The following is a 22882-nucleotide window of genomic DNA, read 5'->3' on the forward strand; positions in this document are numbered from 1 at the left end:
CATTCTTCAGTCTCTGTAAGGAATGAGACTAGCTGAAATTCTTGGTTTGGAGTCTACAGCAATGATTGCATAATGACATTACTGTTGGAGATTTCAGGTTTTTTTGTCTTTTTCCTTCAATATTACCTACTTGTCCTTCTGAAATTCACACAATGACTCTGACTTAAAGAACAAATGTAGCAGTTGGTAAGAAATTTTAGGGGGTTTGTATATTCATTTAAGTAAATAATTATTATTCATTTTAACTCTATCTCTCAACTGAGGCATTTACCAGCCTTCCCAACAAAAAGCAGTGCTTAAGAACTTAGGCTGAATTTAGTGGTAATGACAATAACTCTGCTAAACATTAACAAGGTGAAAAATTAAAAACAAAACAAAAGAAAAGCAACCCCCCAGTATGATATTCATATGATGCTTAGAGTTCAGTGATACTACCTCACTGACAAAAGGAAAAATGCAAAGTAACATTCTAAAGCTTTCAGTATTTTTCAAGGTAGTTTAGATTTAAAGTGCTGTTTGCTCATTAACAGATCAAGGACTTTCTGATTATGTCTTTCGATCAAGCTGCATAGGAAGGATGATATGTCAGAATTTATCAGCAGATGAATAATTATTTATCCTCTTATGTAGGCTCCTATTTATAGTATTTGTCAAGCAAGTTCTCTCCTAGGGATGGTTTATAATAGGAGCTCTACACGGTGTGATGAAAGCCTTCCCATACCTCAGGCTTTGTAATTTCCTTTTATCTGAAATAATTGCCATAATAAGACGTAAGGTCTAAAAAGCTCTTAGGACTTTAACTGAAGATCCTGTGCTATTCAGAAGATGCCTTGGTTACAAGCAGATGCTTCTATTTTCTAGTAATCCTGAAATCAAGGCTCTTCTATAAATGAAAAAGAACCCCTCATTTTCTCTGTTGCTAGGGAATGGTAAGAGAGAAATAATCCTTCCTCTTCCTTGAAGAAATGACCAATTCATGTCCTAACATGTGTCACTCTCAGTATTTTTTAGTTCTGTAGCTTCATCTGTCCAAACAATCTTGACTTAATCTGATATAAGATAGTCTGATGGGACTTAGATGCTAATAGGATCTCATCACTATCTCTTGAGAGATGAAGTGAAACAATGAGAAAATGGCTAGTTATGGCCACTGGCCTATCCCAGCTGCCATACTCAAGAGTAGTGCTAATGGGAGTTGATGGGTTGCTTTCTGCCAAATTTGCTTTTTTGATTCACACAGAGACATTTTTTTACCTCTAAGAGTGAGCAGGAGTGAAAAGCTTTCTAAAAGAAGGAATTACTGGAGCTTACATAGTACAGAGGCTCATACAAACTGCCTGTCAGTCAATCAGATTTGACAGGCAGGAAGGAGATTGCTGACAGAAAGGGTTAGGACATTTGCTAGGCTCAAGCTTAGAACACTTCTCATTTCAAGGTTTTGAATTTTTACACTAAGGGAAGAGCTGAAATGCTGCTGCTTTCATTTGTTAGTGTGGGTTAATAATTAGCCCCTGCTTGCACTCATAGTTTTGTTAGTGCTGATTTTTGTTAGTGCTGTTTTGAAGGCTACACGTGATGGTACTGCACATTCTTGGCACTTCGCTTCTGTAGGATCTTTTTGCTCTTTCTTAGTAGGGAGAGAAGGAATGGAGAGCAATCAGAATAGGTACCTTGAAGCAATATCAGCCAGCTAGAAGTGTGCGTCAGCTTTTGTTTCTGTAGACAAAGGGGCACAATGCTGCCAGTGATTCCTACTGCTGATACAGTAGGACCCAATAGTGTCTCAGTGGGCTGTGGTGTAGCAGTTTGTGCTGGGTGATGCCTCTGGGGTGCCCTTTGGATGTCTATACAGGTTACTATCATGATCTTTCTCACTGTGTAATGGCAAACACAGGGACAGATTGTGCTTCCCAAAACATGTGCAATCTAAGAAAAAAGGAAAGTAATTATATTGTAAATAGAAAGAAAGAAAGAAACATAACCTTTTGCATGGAGTTGTAGTTTTTGTGAGAAAAGAAGGGAGGTTATTAGGACATGGTATCAATGCTATGGTGAGGAGTGCTAGATGGTAAAAAAATTTAAAAATACTTGGATTTCCACTTTTCTAAGAGCATTAAAGGAGAATGGAAGAAACTGGAGATAGAAAAGATTTCCAGACCTCATTATCTTTAGTCTGCCTATCAATCATGTACGTGCCCATGCATCTGCCGTGTTTTGACATTATGTCATGTCAGGATTGCTTACCTGGGCAGAGCTGTACGTGGTAGAAACAGCTAGAAGATTCCCTGATACATACAAAGTTATTCAATCTTGACAGTATACATTTCCCCAAGATTTATTTGGTACCAGTCAATTCAGTGGACCTCAGACACTGAAAAGACAGAGTGATATGTTAGTTAACATACAGAGTTGCAGAAATTTTTAACATCCGCTATGATAGTTAAAGGATCTTGCTCATTGTAACTGAGTCTTCTCTGTCCCAAGAACCACTACGTGTTTTTATCTATTTTCAGGTGATGACAGTTTGAAAAGAAACAACATAAAATATACAAATCTTCTGTCCTTTTATCTCACCTCTTAATAAGCGCTCATTACTCTGCTATAGACCAAGCACCAAGGAGTAATAACAAGGCCAACCCAAAGAGCTTTTTTTTTAAGACTCCAGTCAGAGTATTAATACTTAGGAGCAGAAGACATAGATTTGAACTTTGTGTTCAGTGGAGCAACAATATAGTTAACAGAGATGTGGTGTAATATGTTCCCATAGACCAACATTGCTGGACCAAACAGCAGTCCTTTTCTCTGCAACGTGAAGAGTCACCAGAATCAACTAGATTTCCAAATGTGTATTTGGAAAGAATATGTTAAAAAGACATATACTGAAAGTACTTTTAACACTTTTACTCTCAAGTGATACATCTGTGATATTCATATCCAGAGGCTTCCATAGGTTGTTCTATGGTATTGGTACCAGAGGTGTGTAAATATTGCAAATATCTGAACTTCTGGATTAACAGCATCTTAACTGAATTGAATTTCCTGTTCTGGAAATATGAAAGAACTTTTCATTAATGCGGGAAACAATAACTGCAGTCTACATAAGGTCAATTCATGCTTCCTAGTAGAAAGCAGCATTACTGTGTAAGCTGCTACAGAGTACCATTATGCAGTGAAAACCGTGTAGGAGTGCCTTTAAATGGAACACTTTATTTTTGTCTCACAGAAGAGAGCAAAACTGAATAATTTTCAAACATATCATTTTTTTCCTATTTAAGTGATAACATCAGAATTCTACCAGGAACTGGCAGCACTCAGTAAGGATTAATACACTTGCAGGAGATTATAGCATCTGCCAAATGTCATCTTTGTGCCCTAAATATAATACAAATAACAGATATTACATCTCTGTCTATAATTTATTATACTACTACTTTGTTTTATGTAGTCCAATCTTTCAAGGAAGTGAGAATCAGGTGGGCTCAGGATTCAATATATCAGCTATATATCAGTGCTAAACTCTCTCTGGATAATGTAAAGCTGAATGTTGCCATAATTTAAAAGCAGAAATACATTTGCACTTCACTATAGAATTATAAATGAGATCCTGACAACCAAAAAATAATGGTTTAGCCTTGCACTGTTGTCATTATCATTTTTTTCTAAAAGTAAACTTAAAACACCAGTTTCTGCAGTGATTTAGACAGTGGCTCATTTTTATTTGTTCAAAGAGTTCATTGATTCCACATAAAGCAGTTGCAGTTGTAGGTGAAACAGGCTGCTGTGTCTTTACAAGGCTGGTACAAGACTAGCTATAATAGAAGATGAAATGTGTAGTGTTGTAGTGTATTGTTCTGGTAGCTGGATTCCTTATGTACTAGAAAAGTACCATCAACTAGAATAGGAGAGATGGTCATGCATTAGAAATATGGAATTTGGACTCTGACAAATAGGTACAAAACCTGCAAAAGTAAAGCACCCTTTACATTACCCTGGAGGAGTAATGTTTGGATAAGAAATGAACAATCAGGCATTGCAGCTTTCTTCATTTTTCAGAGAATGCAAAGCACTCTGGACATCAGATTAAAGCTTCTGAATGATATTTAATCCTTAATTTTTTTTGAGCTTTTTATCTCTGGTTTTCCACTAGTTATTAAGTTCTGTTAGAAAATATGCTAAATCTGTGCAGCTATGTTGTATTATATATAATAATTGATCATCATTTATCTGTTTCAAATTTGAAATTCTTCTTGAACAAAGAAAATTAGATGCAGTTTGTGGTATACTGCTGATCCATGGTTTGTGCTCAGTGTAGCAGTGATGTAGCATATCTAGCAACTGCATTTGTTTCTATGGCAGCAGATCTCTTGCCGTGTCTCTCCTCAGGTTTATACGGTCTAACACAGCTTAGTGGCACACAACTGCTACTGCCCAACTCACCATCCTTGCTAAAAATCCACTCAGTGAGCTTGACCTGGCAATATACTCCTCTCACAAGTTCAGAAGTCTTTTAGTTGTGTTAGTTGCATGTCCAGTGTTGGATTAGCTACCCTTCCTTGTTGTAATTTTCAAAAATTTTAATCTTGAATCTCAGAAAATATTCACGTAACTTCTGTATCACTTCACAGACATGCTCTTACCAGTTCCTTAGGTTTCTCCCCTGCCCCTTCCCAATGACAAGAGCTGAAGGACTTCGTAAACTAGTCACATTTTGTATCTTAACTATGGAGGAAATAATTTTACAGTGACCCAGTCTTCAATTATTTGATGAATAATTGAAGAGGGATTAAGAAAACACTGATTGTACTAATTAACTGCCTAAATGTGCAAATTTAAAAACTGTGATTTTGTTTTTTCACTACTGCTTGGGTTGGAAAACACCGTAAACTTTCTCTTGACTCACTTTCTTTTCTTGGATAAGTTACAAGTTGGTGGGGTTGTTTTTTGTTAACTTGTGTCTGAATTCTTCTACTTGCATCACAAAAGAGGTTAGTGAATGGAGGACTCCTTCATAAATCTCATTAAAAATGAAGGCATTTTAAGAAACTTCTTCCAGTGGTCCACCTTGGTTTAGGAGGTTAGACAAGGCTGTAATCTGTTAGGCGTACAGAGCTCACAGCACATTTGTTTTGTGTTACCAACCAGAACATGCCATACGAAGTCTTAGCTGTCCTGATCATTTAAACTGCATGCTTCTCTTCCATTTTTCTGCTCATTATTAAATGGTGGAAACCTCATTGTCTCTGATAGTAAACCAAGGCATTAGTTTGTCATCACACCCATAGTAGTTCTCAGGAAACTAAAACCTAGAAGTGGCCAAAGCCTGCAACTGTTCCCCTGCCAGGGTGGTGCACACTCAGTGTTGGGAGATACAGGATGTTGGAACCACTTCTGTGAAAACTCTCCCCTCTGATAAGAGTGAGGATAATTGTCTCAAATTATACAGAAAGATAAGGAGTATCAGAGGACATTGCAAGTCACACTATTCAGAGGTTTTAGCTAATACTTCTTTTGGGCCTGGGATCGGATTTTTCAGACCCTGATGATGCTCTGTAAAAAAGAAGTGTACACTTAACATTCTGCAAAGTACCCACACCACTTCTGGACTAAAGTATACAAATATCAGGGTGACCAGCCCAAAGGATGAGTTACATAGCTTGGGCATAGAACTTCACATGAATGTGTATGTGAAGGAACATCAAAAGAATGCATATTGAAAAATTTGATAAACATAGATTGTACTAATTGAAAAAAACATTATAGCTTGCTTTAGGGAAAATTCAAATATGGGTATTGTTTGCAAAGAATTGATTCTATTGTCATATAATTTACAGGTAAACATGCTCCCAGTTGTGTGATGTTACTCACTTAGCAGAGCTAGTCTTCTAGCCCCTGAAAAGGGCAGGAACAGGCATTGTAATCCACAAGCTCAGTTTGAAATAGGAACAGAAACTGTTTGAAACAGGAGCAGAAACTGTTTGAAACAGGATCACATTGCACTCAAATATGCTCCAATCTGCTCTGAATGATTTGGTGAGAGAGCAGAGCTTTTCCCTATGCATCATTTAGTAGCTGCAGAGACTTGACAGATCCACAAATCCCCATGACTCTCACTTCTTTCTGAGCTGCACTGAAAAAGTAATATAGTAGGGAAAACTGAATGACAGTTGGCCTTTGAAGGTAGGGAGAGTTTGTGGGGGAATAATTTTTTTTCTTCTTTTCCTCAAGCTTGAGAGGTGCTTTCTAGGGCTGAGAAGGCTTGCTTTAGTTCTGGGTAAGTTTTCATCTTAGCTCTTTTTTTTAGCGGGGCTATGCTGATAAAACCATTGAATATGCAAGTTTCCTATTACCCTTTATGGCAAAACCACTGGAAGAACAGATTTCATATATGGGGGTATAACTAAATGCATGCCTTGCCACAACTTGTTCCTTCATTTAAATTATCTGTTCAGCTTTCTCCTTCTAAACCCTGGCTTTAAAACGTTAACTTTATGTTGTGTGTTTGTATGCATGTGTATGCAGCTGAAATTCCCTTACTTTCATTTTGAATGTGCAGTATGGAGACACTTGCAAACTTTGTCCAGTGTTTGATACATTCTGTGATGTAAGGTTTGTGAAGAGATTTTATTCATGATTTTATGAACCAGGATTCTAATGCTTTTAAAATATTCCTGCCAAATTAGCTGTGCACTGATCTGTTACACAAAAGGTCTTCATAAATCTATACCAAACTGATTCCAGTAGTGTCTTCTCTTATGCAACTTCTTATATGAAGACCTCTGAAGATCTTTTAAAACCCCCACAAAACAGATTTAAGTTTCAGTTTAATCAATCATACCTTTGAAAACTCCTTTGCATGATCAGATATAGTCATCAGTCTGGATCACAGTGAGGTCTCTTAATGTGTGACAGTGTTGCTGTAGCCAGAATTGTTTAAGAGAATATGATAAGGTTTGTCAGTAGAGGTAATTTCTCATAGAATCATAGAACCAGCTGGGTTGGAAGGGACCTCTGAGATCATCTAGTCCAACCCTTGATCCACTACCACTGTGGTTACTAGACCATGGCACTAAGTGCTATCTTAAAACAAGTTTTATAATATAACCTCTACTTCAAAGGTAACCCTTTAGAGGGGGAGTCCTTTTTTAGCCTAACTTTAGATGTTTAAAATGTGCCTTTTAAAATATTTGAACTAATTGTCTAGGCCCCTTTGTCATTCATGGAAAGAGTCATTCCCAGAGGAGAACTCATTAGATTTGTATTAGATGTCAGCTTTCAGCAGTCATACCCTCGCCTGCTGTTTTATTCTCTTGCACTCCTTCCCAGGGTCTCTCTGAGCCATATCTGGGACAGCGCTGTCTGTAGCTTTCCCAGGCTACCAATACATGTCCCAGAGGGTGGGACACCATAACCGGGGGCCACAGCCCTCATTCTTCCCACAGCTTCACCCAAGGCATTGTCTGCTGCAGCCACACCAGCATCTGCTCTTGGCCAAAGGAGAGGCCTCTCCTGAAACTGGCTACTCCTGCTGTGGGGTCAGGACATTCTCCTGCCCCAACTATGCAAAGAGAGCTCCTTTAGTCACCACAGAGGGAACAGTATGATAGCTGTATATACACTCCTCTTTCTTTGAGAGAAAACATAGTGTTTTCTGATTCTGTATTGCCTGGGGGCCCCCATCTTAAATTGTCATGAAAGTCATGGGACAGGGATTGCCAAGTGACCCAGATCTGGAGCACAGCTTGGGGCGCTATCAGTCCATCCCGGCGTGCCTTCGCAGGGAGCACAGCACATGTGTGACATTGCTGAACTGCTCAGCACAGCAGTGCCTGGCTGGAGGCAGCAGTGACAGCAGATGCCCAGTGCCACCCCAGCATGGCAGTCACCTGCTGGAAGGACACACAAGTGTAAAGTGTCAGCCTGCACAAAGGCCCAGGCACGGGTGGGAAAAGCTTCTCATAGTCAGTTTGCTGTGCTGCCATGCATTGTAGGGGCTGTGTGTCCTTGTGGTCCTTATTATGCCATTGGCAATGTTGGTGCATGCCTCAGCTACAGCCATGCCTTCCATCCCAGGCACTTAGGGGCCTGCTGTTGCCCTGTTTCAGGGTGTTTAAAGACAGGCTTGGAGACAATCTTTGCTGTTTGCCTACCACATTACTTTGTGTGGCTTCTACGTAAGAATGCTTTTGACAGTATGCTGTTACACATATCATTTTTCACTGTTGCCAGCAAAGGGTGTATGTCACCTGCTGACTCCTGCATCCTAACTTCTTCCCCTGGGGAGAGCCCATCCTCTCAGGTTTGCTCCTGACATCTGCCCTTGTCTCATTCACAAATCCAAGGTTGGCTTCACCATATCTGGCAGCTCCACCCAACGCTAGCAAAGTGTTTTAGATGCATTAGGGATTTAGCAATGCAGCTGGTGCTCTGGAATGATCTAGCAGACATGTACTCACATGGCCTAACATTCCCAATTCACTTGCTTTCTTTTCATATAAAATGTTTTTTAGATAGAGACAAGCTTGTTCGGACACTGTTTCTTTGAACTTCTTACCACTATGCAACGTCTTGAGGTTTCCCATTGATGACCATTTTTACGTCATGAGGTATCTGATATTGAAAAATAATTTGGGGAGGAACAAAACTTTGCTTCACCACAGAGATTACTAAACATCAATGAGGAATTTTATCTTTATTTCATGATGTTAGCACAATAAACTCACACAGTAGCATTGATCTGTACTTATTTAACAAAATACATTTATAGCAATTTACAAATTCATTTCCATTTGAAAACATTGCATAACATTTTATTAAACACAATACTTTATATAGAGATTTCTCATTAAAAACATATTTTAAGTATTTTCTTTTCTCAGTAAAGCACAGCCTAACAAAGAAATTCGTGCCTGTTAGCAAGTAAGAAAATCAGAACACTAAGAAGATGTCACCTGTCAATTTATTTGAGTAATTTTTAAATTAAGGTACCAGTGGAATGTAAACAAAGAGTAATTTTACAAAAGGCTCCTTATCAAATATACATGCAGAGGTCTGAGTTCCAATGTATATATTATTACATTTCTGCTCTCTAACGTAATAGAATTTGATAAGCCATTATTAAAAACAGTAGCCTTTGGCACTTTGAGTAAAAAAGAATATATCAATATTTATGTATAGAACACAATTTCAATGATTACACAAGAGCTTTAAAATCTTTTCTTAAGAAATAGGAAACCTTAGGAAAAATATTACACTGCACTTGAAATAGTGCAGCAAGTTTTAGAGTAATAAAAGCAACACATATGCCAATATATCTGACTAAAACCGAGGAATAAAGAACAAACACTCCCACCAGGAATCCTGCTGTTTCCAAAACAGCTAAATTGCCAGAGGGAACATTTTCTAATCTTTGCTTTATTGCCATTATTCTCCATTTCAATTTTCCATTATTTCCAGGTTCATCTACTTATGTTCTTTTCCCCTGCACTTACAAACTAACAAACAATTGCATCTTATTTCCCTGCATTGATAGGCCAACAGTGTTTCTGTCTTACCCATTCCTTTAAAGCTAATCCTACCTGCTTTATCATGTACCTAGACTAAACTAAAACCAAAGTTTTTAGTTCATGTTCGTGACAGTCCAAGTGTTTGTAATTCCTAGGCATCTTGTACAAAATTTGATATTAAATACCAAGGACTAAAGATTCATCCTTTTGAAAAGAAAAAACAAATCCTGAAAATGCTAGAGTCTGAGAACTTATTTCTAAAAACCTACTTTTTTTTTCGTTTTCCCCTGGTATCTACGATTATTTTTCCCAGCTCTGTGCCTTAAAGTGTGTCTTCAACATACTGTGCCTTTAACGTACACAATATGCTGAAAGCCTCCTGGGTAGCTTCTTACGTGGAACCTGCAGAATACTTTCTCCCAATCATTGTAAATATGATGGGATCGTCTTTTATCACTAGCAGAGAGAGTGTGGTCATTTCCTTAAGGACCAGCTCTCATCCACAGCACTGGGTGATGGGCAGGTGAGGGAAGCATTGCTTGGCACGTTTGGCTGACAACAAGCCCTCAGCTAAGCCTGGAGCACCTGTAAAACTGGGAAGGTATATAAAGCTTTCCATTGACTCTCAATCTTTTCTTCTATACAGATTACAAACACCATCCTGATATTTGTGAAATTACTTAGGGTTAGGGTTGGGGTTGGGATTTTGTTTTGGTTTTGAGGTCTTTTTTGGGTTAGGTTTTTTTTTTGGTCTGTGTGTTGTGCTGTTTATCTTCTTGAATGGGGTGATTTTTCCTTCTACCTCCTACTTGGCTGGGGTAGGGTGGGCTTTTCCTTAGAGTTCTGTGGGGTAGGGTGTGTAGACAGGTTCTGACTATGTAGTATGTATCTGGTTCTCTGATACTCTAAATCAGAAGAGGACTTCAACCAGAACACTCCCCTCAAGAAGCCAGAGAACAGACCTGATCTGCTACTATTTATTCACTGAGGAGACTACTAAGCCATTCTCTCCCCCTCCTAGGGGGTCTAGGAGGTGTCTGATAGTAGTTCTCTTTCAGGTAGAAATAGGAGAGAATGAGGAACTGCAGTGGGCGAGCACTGCCCTGGCTTCCTTCATGGTTTAAGTCAGAGCTACATGTAATGAGACACTTCTTCTGGCATGCCCAGGACATGCTATGCTTATTCCTTTCAGAGCTTACCCTTTCAATAATTTTTGGCAATGGAGATTTTTAGCAGGCAAGTTCTTTCATTATATTCAAAGCTCAATTTACTAAAATATTCCATGTTCTCTCAGGTGCAGAGACCTTCATATTCTTAAGTGGTAGTGGTGGGAAAAAAATATCATGCTTAAAAGGCTCTGGAGGGTGTCTCAGGGAGGTGAACAGTAGTAGTGGCACAATGCAACACTCATTCAGTGATTCTGCAGTATGAAGGCATTCCATTTTTTAAAGCGAAGCACAAATCCCCTAAATGATGGTGATTGGGGTGAAACTTGTCATTGTTCTTGTGGCATACTAAGCAAGTGAGGTGAATGACTGCTCCTAAGTGTGAGCTGCTGTATTAATTCCTGTCTCCTTGGAAGCTGGTCAGGAAAGTGGCTGTTTATTTTTATTTAGTCATGGCTCGCCTTTCACATTCGCACATCTTGCAGTTACTGGTGTCCTACATTATATGTTTAAAAACTAATAAAAACACGGACGGGTCGCTGAAGGACAGAATAAGAAGTTTAAAAATGTAAAATCTGAATTACTTGTAGTACTTGATAAGACCCCTTAAAAAACATAATTTAAAACAATTCTACAAGTTAGCCCACTAAGAAGCAGCCTCTTCATTAGTAGCACCTGTTCTTAAACAAAAGTTGAGCAGTAGCAGCAAACTATTCAAAATAGATAGTCATTCCATTCTAATGGAATGTCACCCACACATTTTTTGTTGCAGTAGACATCTTAAAGAACTACACAAAACCTTTGCAATCTTTGAATGTGACAGATCCACTATAACAAAGCTGTAAATATTTCCTACGCTAAATGAATGCAGCCAGCATCATCATAGTATTAGCAATATTACTTTTAAAGTAACTGCACATCAATATGTCATGTTTGCAGAGTCTAATAAGTATGCAATTTTTCAAAACATGTAAAGTTATCATCAGCACCATCCTGTATTAAAGATTTGGTGCAAATTCTGCAAAGGTGAATATATAACACTGATACAGCCTTTGCTGTGAAAAAGTCAGTCAATTTTGGACACAAATATAAAATAAAAAGTTGGCACATTCAGGAAACACAGTATCTGTGTTCAAGACCATTGTTTTGATTGACATCATCACCCTCAGATAAATGTTTTGAGTCTGAAGAAACAAGCTGCATGAAAATGTTTCACATTAGTTCTGGCATTGTGCTTTTCCCCCCACCACATGCTTTCCACAGGCTCATGCACATTGCACATCAGCAGCGCTGGGCTGCTGGTCAATAATTTGGCACATAAAGGTAAATATCAGCTCAAAACAAAGAGAGCAGAACCTGTGTCAAGATGTGTTTACTTTGTGGTGGTATGGACCAGCGGATATGTCTCCTCTCATTCCTTGTATGCTCGTGTGGGGGATGTACCTTTATAGAAGATGTTTCTGGTATTCTCTGGACTGCTCCCTCTCTCAGGGATTAAAATGATGTTACCTTTTCTCCGAAGTGTTGAGTCCCGGCTAGAAGAAATGGACAGAGTCTCTGAGCCAATCTCACTTCCCTCCACTGGTGTGACTCTTATCGTGGTGATACCATGATGGTGATGCTCACTGTTATCTATGTTGCTTCTTTTCCTGTCACCTGACCCATAACTGTCTTTTAAGGAGTCACAGCTCTCAGAGTCTCTGTTAAGATCATTTAGCTCATATGTCTGACGGAGGGTGACTTTTTCAGGACCTTTCCATTTCCATGACCCACTTCCTTCTCCTTCTGATGGCATCTGAATTACAGGTCTGTTATTTTCTGGATGGGCCTCAACTCTAACAATGCTACTCGGCTCATGGTCTGTCAAGGTTTTGTATCTGATGGCTCCTGTACAAGTGACTGTGCTTCCCTCTGAACCCTTTGGACTGCCTTGAAGCACTCCTTGCTGCTTAGACATGGCTATTACTTGCATGATTCTTGGCTGGCTATTGCTTCTACATGCAACACTCTTCTCAGCAGCTTTCAGCCATTTAGCTCTAGCTGAACTACTTTTGGGTGATGTGTTCACGTTCTCCTGAGTCTCTTCAGGAATATGTACTAGCTGGGATGAGCCAGGACGTGACTGGATAGAGACCCTCGGCCCACCAGAAAGACCTGAGTTGTTACAACCTGGTACACTGCCAGGTTGGATTTTCAGGTATTGGCCAGTTGGGCCATGATGATCACCATTTACACCCACTCTGGAGGGTTCTGAGCTTGACCTCATTTCGATAGCCCTTGGTGGTGACTGGCCAGATTCGGTCTCTATTACTTGCAGTGACAACTTTCGACTTTCATTCTTGTTCTTCCACTGGGAAAGCAGCTGTTTGGAACGGGCAGAATCCATTGATGCATGAATTGTTGCATTTCGTCGTGCTGGATCTTCCATGGATGGTGTGTTGACTCTTGGCAAAGTGTTGCTGAAAGTAACCATGTTTTCCTTTCCCATTGGGCTTCGTGGTGTTATTATTTCTACATCAGCATTCGCTCTCTTGAGATTGGTCAGAGACCCTGAATCTCTGTGGTTTCTATTCAGGATGCTTTCTGTACGGTGAGAGACAATGCCATCGCTACCGGGACCATTTTTACCTGGCAGGATTCTGTTGGCATCTTGACTGAGGTCTGTCAAAGACCTTAGAGCTTCTCTGTGAAAATTCGGGTGAAACACATTTTCATCACTTGGTAAGAAGTTCCCCACAGCATACAGACCCTGATATTTGAAGAGAAGCATCAACAATCAGTTATGGAAAAAGACACATTTTAAGTTACTTTAATTACATTCTTTTGCCTTTAAATAGACATTGAGTGACATAATTACTCCTGCTAAAGTGACAGAGTATGCTCACTTTCCTTTCCTCACTAATATATCCTTAGTCCAAATTCTGTCCTCAGTCTGGTACATCTGGATATGTATGAAGTCGTCTCACTAGGATAACTAGGGCATATAATTCATGGCAACAAACAGTTAAGGAAAAGATTTAGCCTCCATGAGTTTTCTTCTTTTTATCAAGCAACAGCTGCAGCCACAGAAATAACGTTTTGTTAGGAAAATAACAAAATAGATGTTTGCAGTCACTGAGGCAAAGCTATTTTACAACTATACCATTGTCTGCTTTGATTTACTGAATCTTGTAATGGCTTGAGTTGTTCTCTGCTGTAACAGATTCTATCCTTTCTACTGCATAATAACCATGTAATACAATACCTACATCACAGAACAATTTATCAACTCTAAATCAATTGCTTTCCAAGCTGTGCAGAACTGTAATAAGATTTAGTTATACAACATTTTCTTAATAAAAAGACTCTGCGAAGGAGTGACCCTTCCATGAAAGGGTCAAATACCTGACTCAGTCACTTGAGTTACTTGCTCTTTACACTCTTTTCAGAATTATTTGCATGTTCACGTTATTTCCCCTCCCCTTCCTCTTACTGGTGAGTAGTTTTCAGGGCAGATTTACAGAATACTGTGTATCCAGAACAATGTACTCTGATATATGTTGTCATGCAACAGTGTATGAAGACCTAACAAAGCATACTTGTTTGTGGATTTCAAACATGGGAACAACAGCTCCATTTATGAGAGTCTACAGCAGGTTCACAATTTGAAACAATATTCTCAACAGAGTGCCGTTCTGCTCACAGTGCAATCACAGAAACGGACTTTAGTAGCTCATGGGGTTTCTGTTACTACCGTGGCTGCTGTTTCTTCTGCCACTGTGAAGACAATTTTTCCCCTGGTCACCTTTGTAGACCATCTTCATGTACCTTAAGTTACGTAATCACAGAAAAAAGGAGACAAGAAATGAACTTATTTTACTATTATACTAAAATTCATCATTGACTTCTCGGGGGTCAAAATCATCCCACTGGCTGCTTCTGTTCACCTGCCCACACTCGAGCACAAATGGTGTCTGAAGAAGCTCTGATTGCTCACAGGCACCTGTACTGAGCAGCCAAGGCAGCAGCACTCCTCCTGGAGACACTTGGAGAGCAGCAAGCAAAAGCAAATGCTTCACAAGCTTCCTACTGGTGGATACAAACAGGCCTATCCTACACACTTCCTAACAGGACCCTTCCAAGGTGCTCCATCTGTTTCAACCCAGTACAGTAGGTTCAGCAATTTACTCAGCTGAGTTGCTGATACTAATTCAACCATTTTTTGAGATCATAAATCTAACACTGGCAATATAAACTCAGGTCAGCAACAAATACCAATTATTCCAATATTTTTCTTGTGTTATGCTTTTAAGTGTGGAGTAGAAAAGATGAGTATTTTGAAGTATTTAACGAAGCACATAAAGTTAGAGCTGTTTCTGTATGCAGTGCCAGATGACTATATTCCACTTTGTGCACTGTTACTGGACTTTACACTAAAATACATATTTGCTTTTTCCTGTATGCTTTAGGGTGATTATCCTTAACTCATCATCTTCAACACATTTTGACTATATTTACAGCTATGGAATGTGGCCATGATGAAAGTGTTCATAAAAATACCAGTACTCCTATTACAGCCTTATCAGTTTTATTTGCTAAAACTTAACTATGACTATTATACTTACCAAATAGAGAGCAATTCCTCCTCCTATGAGAAAACCACAGTAAACATCAACTGGATGATTCTTATACTGGGTGATACGAGTCAGACCGCATATAATTCCACAGATGATAAAAGCAAAGACCAAGAGTGGTTTCAGAAGTTTTGAAGAGTCTGTTAACGTAGAATTGAAGTACATCTAGAAAAAAGAAATAAATGAAGAAGCAGTTGAAGAAACTTAAATTTACCTAAGAGGGTATTAATTTCTTGCATGGAATGTTTCTTTCCCACACAGATCACTATTACACAGTAATAACACAAATAATCAGTTTAATTTTATTTTACAGCCCTGTTACAATTTGCTCACTTGCTGTTGAAAGATCTGAAATCACAAGGAATGGATTTCCAAAAACACAGGCAGTGTTGCTCATTGACATCAATCAGAATAAGGATTTTATGCCTAAATACTGTTCACAGTCAGCCTAAATGTTCTGTAAATGTGACTAAGGAGCTACTGCTTGTGAAATACAGAAGCCAGATGTCATGCCAGATGAAAGCAATAACCTGTTCTAACAAAAGCTACCACCAGATGCTTTAGAGAGCCATTTCTCAACTGAGGGCCATAATGTCAGGGAGGTCACAAAAATTATGTGGAGTGTTTCATCAGTATTATTCCAAATTTTGGCCTTTTCCTGGGCAGAATAAATACTGGCAAGCTTCCAGTATGTGCACAATTTCTATTACCTAATGTGATTAAGCTGTCACTGTTTTTTTCCTCTGATTTTTACTGCGTGAGTGATGGAATTTCGTTTTAAACTTCAAGTAAGTTGTCACTTGTACAAACATTGTAGGCCATACTGAAGAAATGTTACTGGTCAGATGTGGAAAATCAGCTGTGATTGCTGCAGCACATCCTACAGTTCTCTGTTACTGACTGATGGGTTTTATTCACTTGCATTGCAGGAGCACCTTGAAGGCCCCTGGGAGTGATTGTGCCATTTCATCCAAACTGCAATTCTATGGAGGTCAAATCAAACTACATCACATGAATGTGTAGCCCTTGATGCCTCAAGTTTAAAAGCAGAGAATCAAGGAAGACAGCAATAAAGAAAAGGCAGCATGCATAAAGGGTAATTTGAATGGTAAGTTAATATATCACTCTATAAGACAGATAAACACTGCATTTTATATGTGGATTATATGAAGCATCAAATATACTTTAACATTACACTTTCTATTGCTTCTTAACAAGGATGTGAAGCAGTTGAATCTTTTCCTTGTTTTTTACCAGCTACAATAAAACCAACTCTATTAGTAGTTTTATTTGCTTTCAAATTGGGAGGATAAAAACTTACATCCACCCAAGATATCCAGGCAACACACCATTTTACAATATACAGCAAATTGCTTTCTGACTTTTGTCTTGTAAAAAGGAAACTGAACAGAGTTAGTTACTCACCGAAATGTACACTGCTGCAAAGGCTGCCAGGGTGGCATGTTGAGAAGGGAATGACTTTCTGCCAAGGAAGGACAACCAAATTATGCTTCTCAATTCAAATTCACTGTGCTAGTGATCATTGAAAAAAACACTGGGTGGTACAGTCATTTTCGTCTTACACTTCCTAAGCAATATGTGAGCTATGAGTAACATTTAATTTCTAAATTTTTTTTCTGTCTTCTGAAGAAAGAACTAATGTTAATGAAATGCCTTTATTTTGAAGTAAATATTTACTGTGAAATTCTTTTTGTGTACCAAGTGGGTGTACTAAGAGAGCGATGGAAACAAGGTACAAACTGCTTGCTTGATTCAGAGAAGTATCTATAAGTTTATTTCCAAAAATATCTTTCCATATAAGTACCTAAATATAAAACTTATTAAATGCATGAACTTCGATCTTATGATTATTCTCATTGACTTTACTTTGACTCTTTTCAAAGTAAGAACTCATATACTTTGATAATCAGGCCCTAATTTCATGCAACTGCATTCATCATGTTCATGCCCCTGCTCTGTTGCTTTAATAATGGGGGGATGACAGGGTGACATTCTTCTCAGAGAGAGGCAAACTACATCTTTATTAGCTATTGTATTTAGGTTTATTTTTATAACATGACAGGAGTGAATGGAGCACAAGAACATGGAGAAGGTATTTTAAAAATAACTGGGTCCCTTCCTGATGCCCAGAACAAGAGAATAAATGAAAATGTGTCCAAAGTCTGTAAGACAGTAGGCAATATCAGGTCTACTCCTGAAGTTGCTGAGGCCCTTCTGCTCCCACTGAAAACCTGCAGACTTTAATGATGTGGACTGGGTCTTGAGTCAGAAACTTCAGATATGAAAATTAAAAAGTGACAGCTTAGCTTCTACTTCTCTGACAAAAGGAGGATTTGTGTAAGTAGAAGCTACAGAGAACCATCACATGAGCCTGTCTAACATTTTAATATTATTCTTATAGACCCATTTCAATCCTCTAAAAACAACTAAAGAAAAGTGATGGGAATACGAAGGAGAGATTTTCACGCAGTAGAGGGAAAAAAAGCTGGGGGTGCATTCACTAACACTGTTCTACAGTGGACATCTAGATCATAAAACTTCTGTGACCTCTGAGCTCTAGATGCAGTGAGGATGCATAGCCATTTATATCTGTACATTTATCTCCTTAAAATGGTATGGACAATGTAACATGCTGGCTGTCTTGGTGAAGAAGTCACAGCAGCAACTTTCACCTGAGAAAGCTCAGCTTGGGATAAACACTTGAACAATAACTTGGCTTCACAGATGGATCTTACCACCCTAACTGGGCTCCATGTACAGCCATTTTCCCAGCAACACCTGAGTTAGTTAGTTTAAAATAGCAAAGACTGAAGCACAGCCCTTTAACTTCAAAGACATTTTTTCTGCAAAGCAGCAGTCTACTTTCTGAATTTTTTTCCTATGCATTTTGCCTTGTCTGTTCTACATAATTAATTGGCAGTCAAAGATGTGCATGTAGTTCAGTGTGAATGCCACACACTGCTGACCTGAATTTGAGCCCACGGCTCCAGCAGACTCATAACCCTGGCCAAGATGAAATCTGCAGGGTTCCTTTTTCATTTCTAGAGACAGACCTAAATTCTTCCTTTTTTTTCCTCCCTGAACAAACCTTTCACAAATAGTATCCCTGGGGAAAAAGTTCAGGGTTGAGGACCAAAAAGAGACATGAAAAAAAAGTAAATGTTTATAATAGCTAATCAACTCCTTTACTCTGTGCAGGGTTTAGTGAAGCATAAATTTACTTACAGTCTCTGTGGAACTAATGTGTAGATTTGATTCTATGAACTTTAGTACCATTCAGAACTTAACCTTAATTTGATGGCGTTTTTATGGATATAAGGTGTGTCACTATGCTACAGTCAATTTTCTCTTTATTTTCTATTCCTATGCTTTCAAGGCAAGCATAGACTAAATGCACTCTCTGAACTCTCTAATGGTGTCATTGCTTTTGTTCCTCTATTTGTTATCTTTAAAATGACAATAATTCAAGCTAAAAGTATGTAGCCTTTTTGTATGGTTCTGTATTGAAAAGGTGAACAAAGGTCTTAAAGAAAACATGTCCTGAACTCAGATGACAGTGTATCACTCTAATGCTCATGCATGAGGATGTGTAGAGGGAGAACAAAGAAGAGAAAGAGTCATACTGAGAGAGAGAGTCATACTGAGTCAGAACATCAGAAATGACAGAGGATTCTGAACAGAAATGACTGAAAAGGTTCTTTGACGATAAATAGAGGGAAAGATGGACAATAGGGACCACTGGATATTTGGGGATGTTGCAGAAAAATGATTTCATGTAATCAGCTGGATAATTATGTGTTCTTCTCTATACTTTTCCTAGGGGAGTTTAGAGGCAAATTTCTGGAGCCAGAGTTTCTGGGAAGTACAAATAAAAAATGAAGGCCATTAGGAATCTCAGAACGAGTCCCTTACAAACTCCGAATACTGAAGTCAAATTAACCTCATGGACTCGAGAACTTATACTATAATTCCTACAGTAGATGCTATACATATTAATAATGGTATAGGAAATTGTCTCCTTTGAAGGAGCGAAAACAGATGCCCACTGTTAGACTAATATCTTTAAAAAGAAAATTGAACATCACTAAAAAGACATTTATGCACTCACCTTTGTTATAAAAAAATGACAAACTCATTCAGACTTAACTAGGAGAAAAAATCTTGAAATTGGGACAGAAAATAAAAAATAAATGAATACTTAAAAATGTAGACAATTAAGGACAGAACCAACCTTCCAGCATTGATAATATTGAGATCAGCTCCTGAGCAAATATCTTCCACAACATATGAATTCTCTGAGCAGGATACATTTAAGGATGTATAGTTAGGCTTGCAAACAGTCAAGAAATATGGTGCCTGATATCCTGTTGATAGCTGTATAATATCAGTAACAAGAGCAGTTGCACAAAGACCAAACACATGAACACCTAGGAAAGAAATCAACACAGCTTGTTAACTTTATTATATGCATTAATTAGGTTAAATAATAGTGCAAAATGCATTCCACAGAACTCTGTTGGCTTGTGTCACTAAACTTGAATTTAAGTCAAGAATGAGAGGGTTTTTTTAATGAAAGCTTGTTGCAAAGTTGAATTCTTTAATATAAAAAAATAAGATAATTTATGCTTGTTTTCTTCCTGTTGATATTTAATATTTTGTTTTAATGGCTTGATGTCCTCCAACATCCTTTAATAAAAGTGAACTACACTGGAGCTGCTTCAATTTGGAAAGAATTTTTCTGAACTGACTAAAGGATAGCCAACTATTTGAGGAGAGCACATGGGCTCATCCAGTCCCTGTACTTTCCCACTGGAATGTAAGCTTTAAATAACATGGCCTGCTGCCCATCAGATCATTGGTCAGAAGACCTGTTCTCTTTTTACTACCACAGAATCACTAGCTGGTGATAACTCTGGCTACCTTCACGCCTCTGATATTTTTTGAGTGTTGTGTCCTTGCCACTATTCCACATTTTAAGTCTATTTCGTAAAGGATCAGTGTTTCTGTCTGATCAATAATGCCAAATTCACAAGGCAATTGAAGTAAAGCAATCGCTTTGCTGAACATTTTCAAATGCATTTCTCCTAAAGATTTGCCTAGAATTCCCTACTTGTGTTCATATAGATAAATCTATTTTTCATCCTAAAACTGGAAGAATGTTTAAGTCATCAAAATATGAAAGAAACTGCAAATCCAGAGTATGAATCAGGAATGATATTCATGTGTCTTTGAGCTTGTCTTTTTGGTGAAGGAATACCAAACAGGAGAAGAAGTGGACATGGGGTATCCTTGCTCATGTTGTAATGTACCAACCCTCTGCTTACTTCCTTACTGCTGCTCTTAAGAGGATGCTTTGCTGGTCACAGACTGTATAACCCTGCTTGTCACTACCTTCCTGCTTGGACGACTACAGAAACCCAGTGAATAGTTGTCCTACCAGGTTTTCAGTCTCCTGTGCTGCTGGTTGTCTTTGCCTAGGCTGCCCTCTCTAATGAATTTCTGAAACAGAGTAAACCTTTCCTTTAGCCTCTCATTGGTATAGGGAATTAACTGTAAAAAGGAGATCAAAGTCCAGTTGCCTTTTCGAGGACAGTTTCTCATTAATGACAATTAAAACAAAGTAAAACAAAACAATTTAACATGTTCCTCTATCATTTAAGCTGCCAGATTCCAGACCTTTTTGAGAGGAAGATAAACACATTCCAGAAAAAGAATGTCAAACCTACTGAGTTTCTGACAAGTTTTCACTGTCAGGCTGAATATCGTGACAGGTGGGTTGAATCCTTATGATGCACTGAAGACAGGCAGGGGAAACTATACACTGAAATCATTAAAAGGCAGCCAGCTCAAGGTGGGCAGGGAAGGAAAAACAAATTATTCTTTTAGAGATACTGACAGTAGTACAGGAGAGGAAAGGGAAAATAGAGAGTGTAGGTGCTGCATTACTGAGTATGGGGCTGCTCTGTTGCAGTCTGACAGTTTCTTCTCACGTTTTCTAGCAGAAGAAGATGTATGCCCATGACAGTTCTGTTCTGAAAGGCTGTCTCAGAGAAGGAAACCTGCATGGTGCAAATTAAATGTATATGGAAAGCTCTACTTTGTGACTAACATTTGAAACCCACCAACAAATCTGACAGCTCTTCTAAGAAAAGAATTGAAGTTGCATCCTCCTGCATTAATATTGGCCTCTGTTCCAATCCCATTTCTTCTTTTGGACAGGCAACAGTAGAGAATTCCTTCTCCTATCATTATCTGCAATGACAAAGGAGCCATTAAATTAAAAGTAGCACTTACTCAGAAGATCCTGATTGAATTTAAAGGACTGAAATATAACTGTAGCACAACCAATGTCATCCCTTTAAAAGATTTGTATCAATATGTGAACATAAAGCAATGCAACTTAGCCTGAGTGAGGGCAGGCAAGAAGGTGGCCTGAAATTAAATGCAAATAGCATACAGTATACTGTGCTCAGTGGTTCCAGGCCTTGATCTACAGCTGAAGCTTAATGCTTCTACAATAAAAAAGCAATAATCGTAAAATCTCACCTCTAAAATAATCCAGAGCCACTGCAATATCCTAGTGCTCTTGAGGTGGTTTTAGAATTCAGTCTTGGCTGCAAGCCTAGCAATCCCTAGCAGCTTCTAATTACATGACAGCCTGCTCTTCTGTATTTGTTTAATTTGGCTAGGGTTTTAACCAGATCCACAGCAGCAGAAAAAGTTCTGTCCTTATGGTCCCTCTGACCACACCAAGCAAAACAGATTATGACCAAAGTCCTAGACAACAGTTTATAAAGGGAAGAATATGAATGAAAAATGGTGTTACGTGCTGGAAAATCCAGACTCATTTATACATTTGCAGTCTCAGATTTTATTGTTTGCCTTGTTCAATAATACAACAACTTGGAAATCTGTACAGGGTTTGTACAGAGTTCAGAATAAGGGCTGGATTGAAATATTAAACTTAATGAGGCAGTTCTCACCACTAACAGGAGGTTCAGCTTGCCTAGGCACAGCTGCATTGAAAACTAGTACATACTAACACAAAGCTTACAATGCAACGAGGTGCCAAAGGATCTGAATTGTGCTGAATCTGCTGTAATTACCAGTGAAGTCTGTCCATACTAACACCCCTCACCCGAGGAGAAGGGAGGTAAAATGGACAAGCATAGTCTAACTCTATTTTTAGCTAAAGTTTTAATAAACTGAAATTTCTTTGCCAGAAAAATCAAAGTATTGAAGGTTGTCTTATGACATTGAAAACTCAGTGGTAAGGGTTATTTAAGGAATTCTAATTAGCTGAGAACTATGTTCACTATTATCTGTCTACATTGGATCAATTTAGATCTGAAGCTTCCCAGAAAAATTAGTAGTACTTCAAACTTAAAAGCCTGACACATTCTAATAGTTTTTATGCAAGCTTTAGTGAACGTCTGGTACAGGAAAAACAGCAGATAGATGGATTAGCTTGTGTGAGAGAGGAAAAAAGTAGGAAACTACAAGGCCTATGTCAAGGAAAATTCAGAGGCTGGTATTTCCAAAGAAACCAACTCCCACAATTGAGGAGGCAGTAGGACTG

At 38.5% G+C, this 22882-nt stretch overlaps 1 protein-coding gene across 1 annotated transcript in view; it reads right to left on the reverse strand.

Moving 5' to 3' along the window:
• Positions 1 to 8673: 8673 nt before the first annotated feature.
• The window catches only part of PLPPR4 (phospholipid phosphatase related 4), a gene marked incomplete at its 5' end in the record, with an annotated part of 29094 nt that continues 14885 nt past the window's right edge, over positions 8674 to 22882 (reverse strand). Inside the window, 5 exons of the mRNA XM_018081762.3 lie at positions 8674 to 13418; positions 15274 to 15447; positions 16708 to 16765; positions 19535 to 19730; positions 21426 to 21555. Of these exons, the coding sequence (XP_017937251.3) occupies positions 12081 to 13418; positions 15274 to 15447; positions 16708 to 16765; positions 19535 to 19730; positions 21426 to 21555 (1896 nt within the window). The remainder of the gene's footprint in view (positions 13419 to 15273; positions 15448 to 16707; positions 16766 to 19534; positions 19731 to 21425; positions 21556 to 22882) is intronic.

The sequence above is a fragment of the Manacus vitellinus genome, unplaced genomic scaffold (assembly GCF_001715985.3).
Source record: "Manacus vitellinus isolate BGI_N305 unplaced genomic scaffold, ASM171598v3 scaffold_56_pilon, whole genome shotgun sequence".
NCBI lineage: Eukaryota > Metazoa > Chordata > Aves > Passeriformes > Pipridae > Manacus > Manacus vitellinus.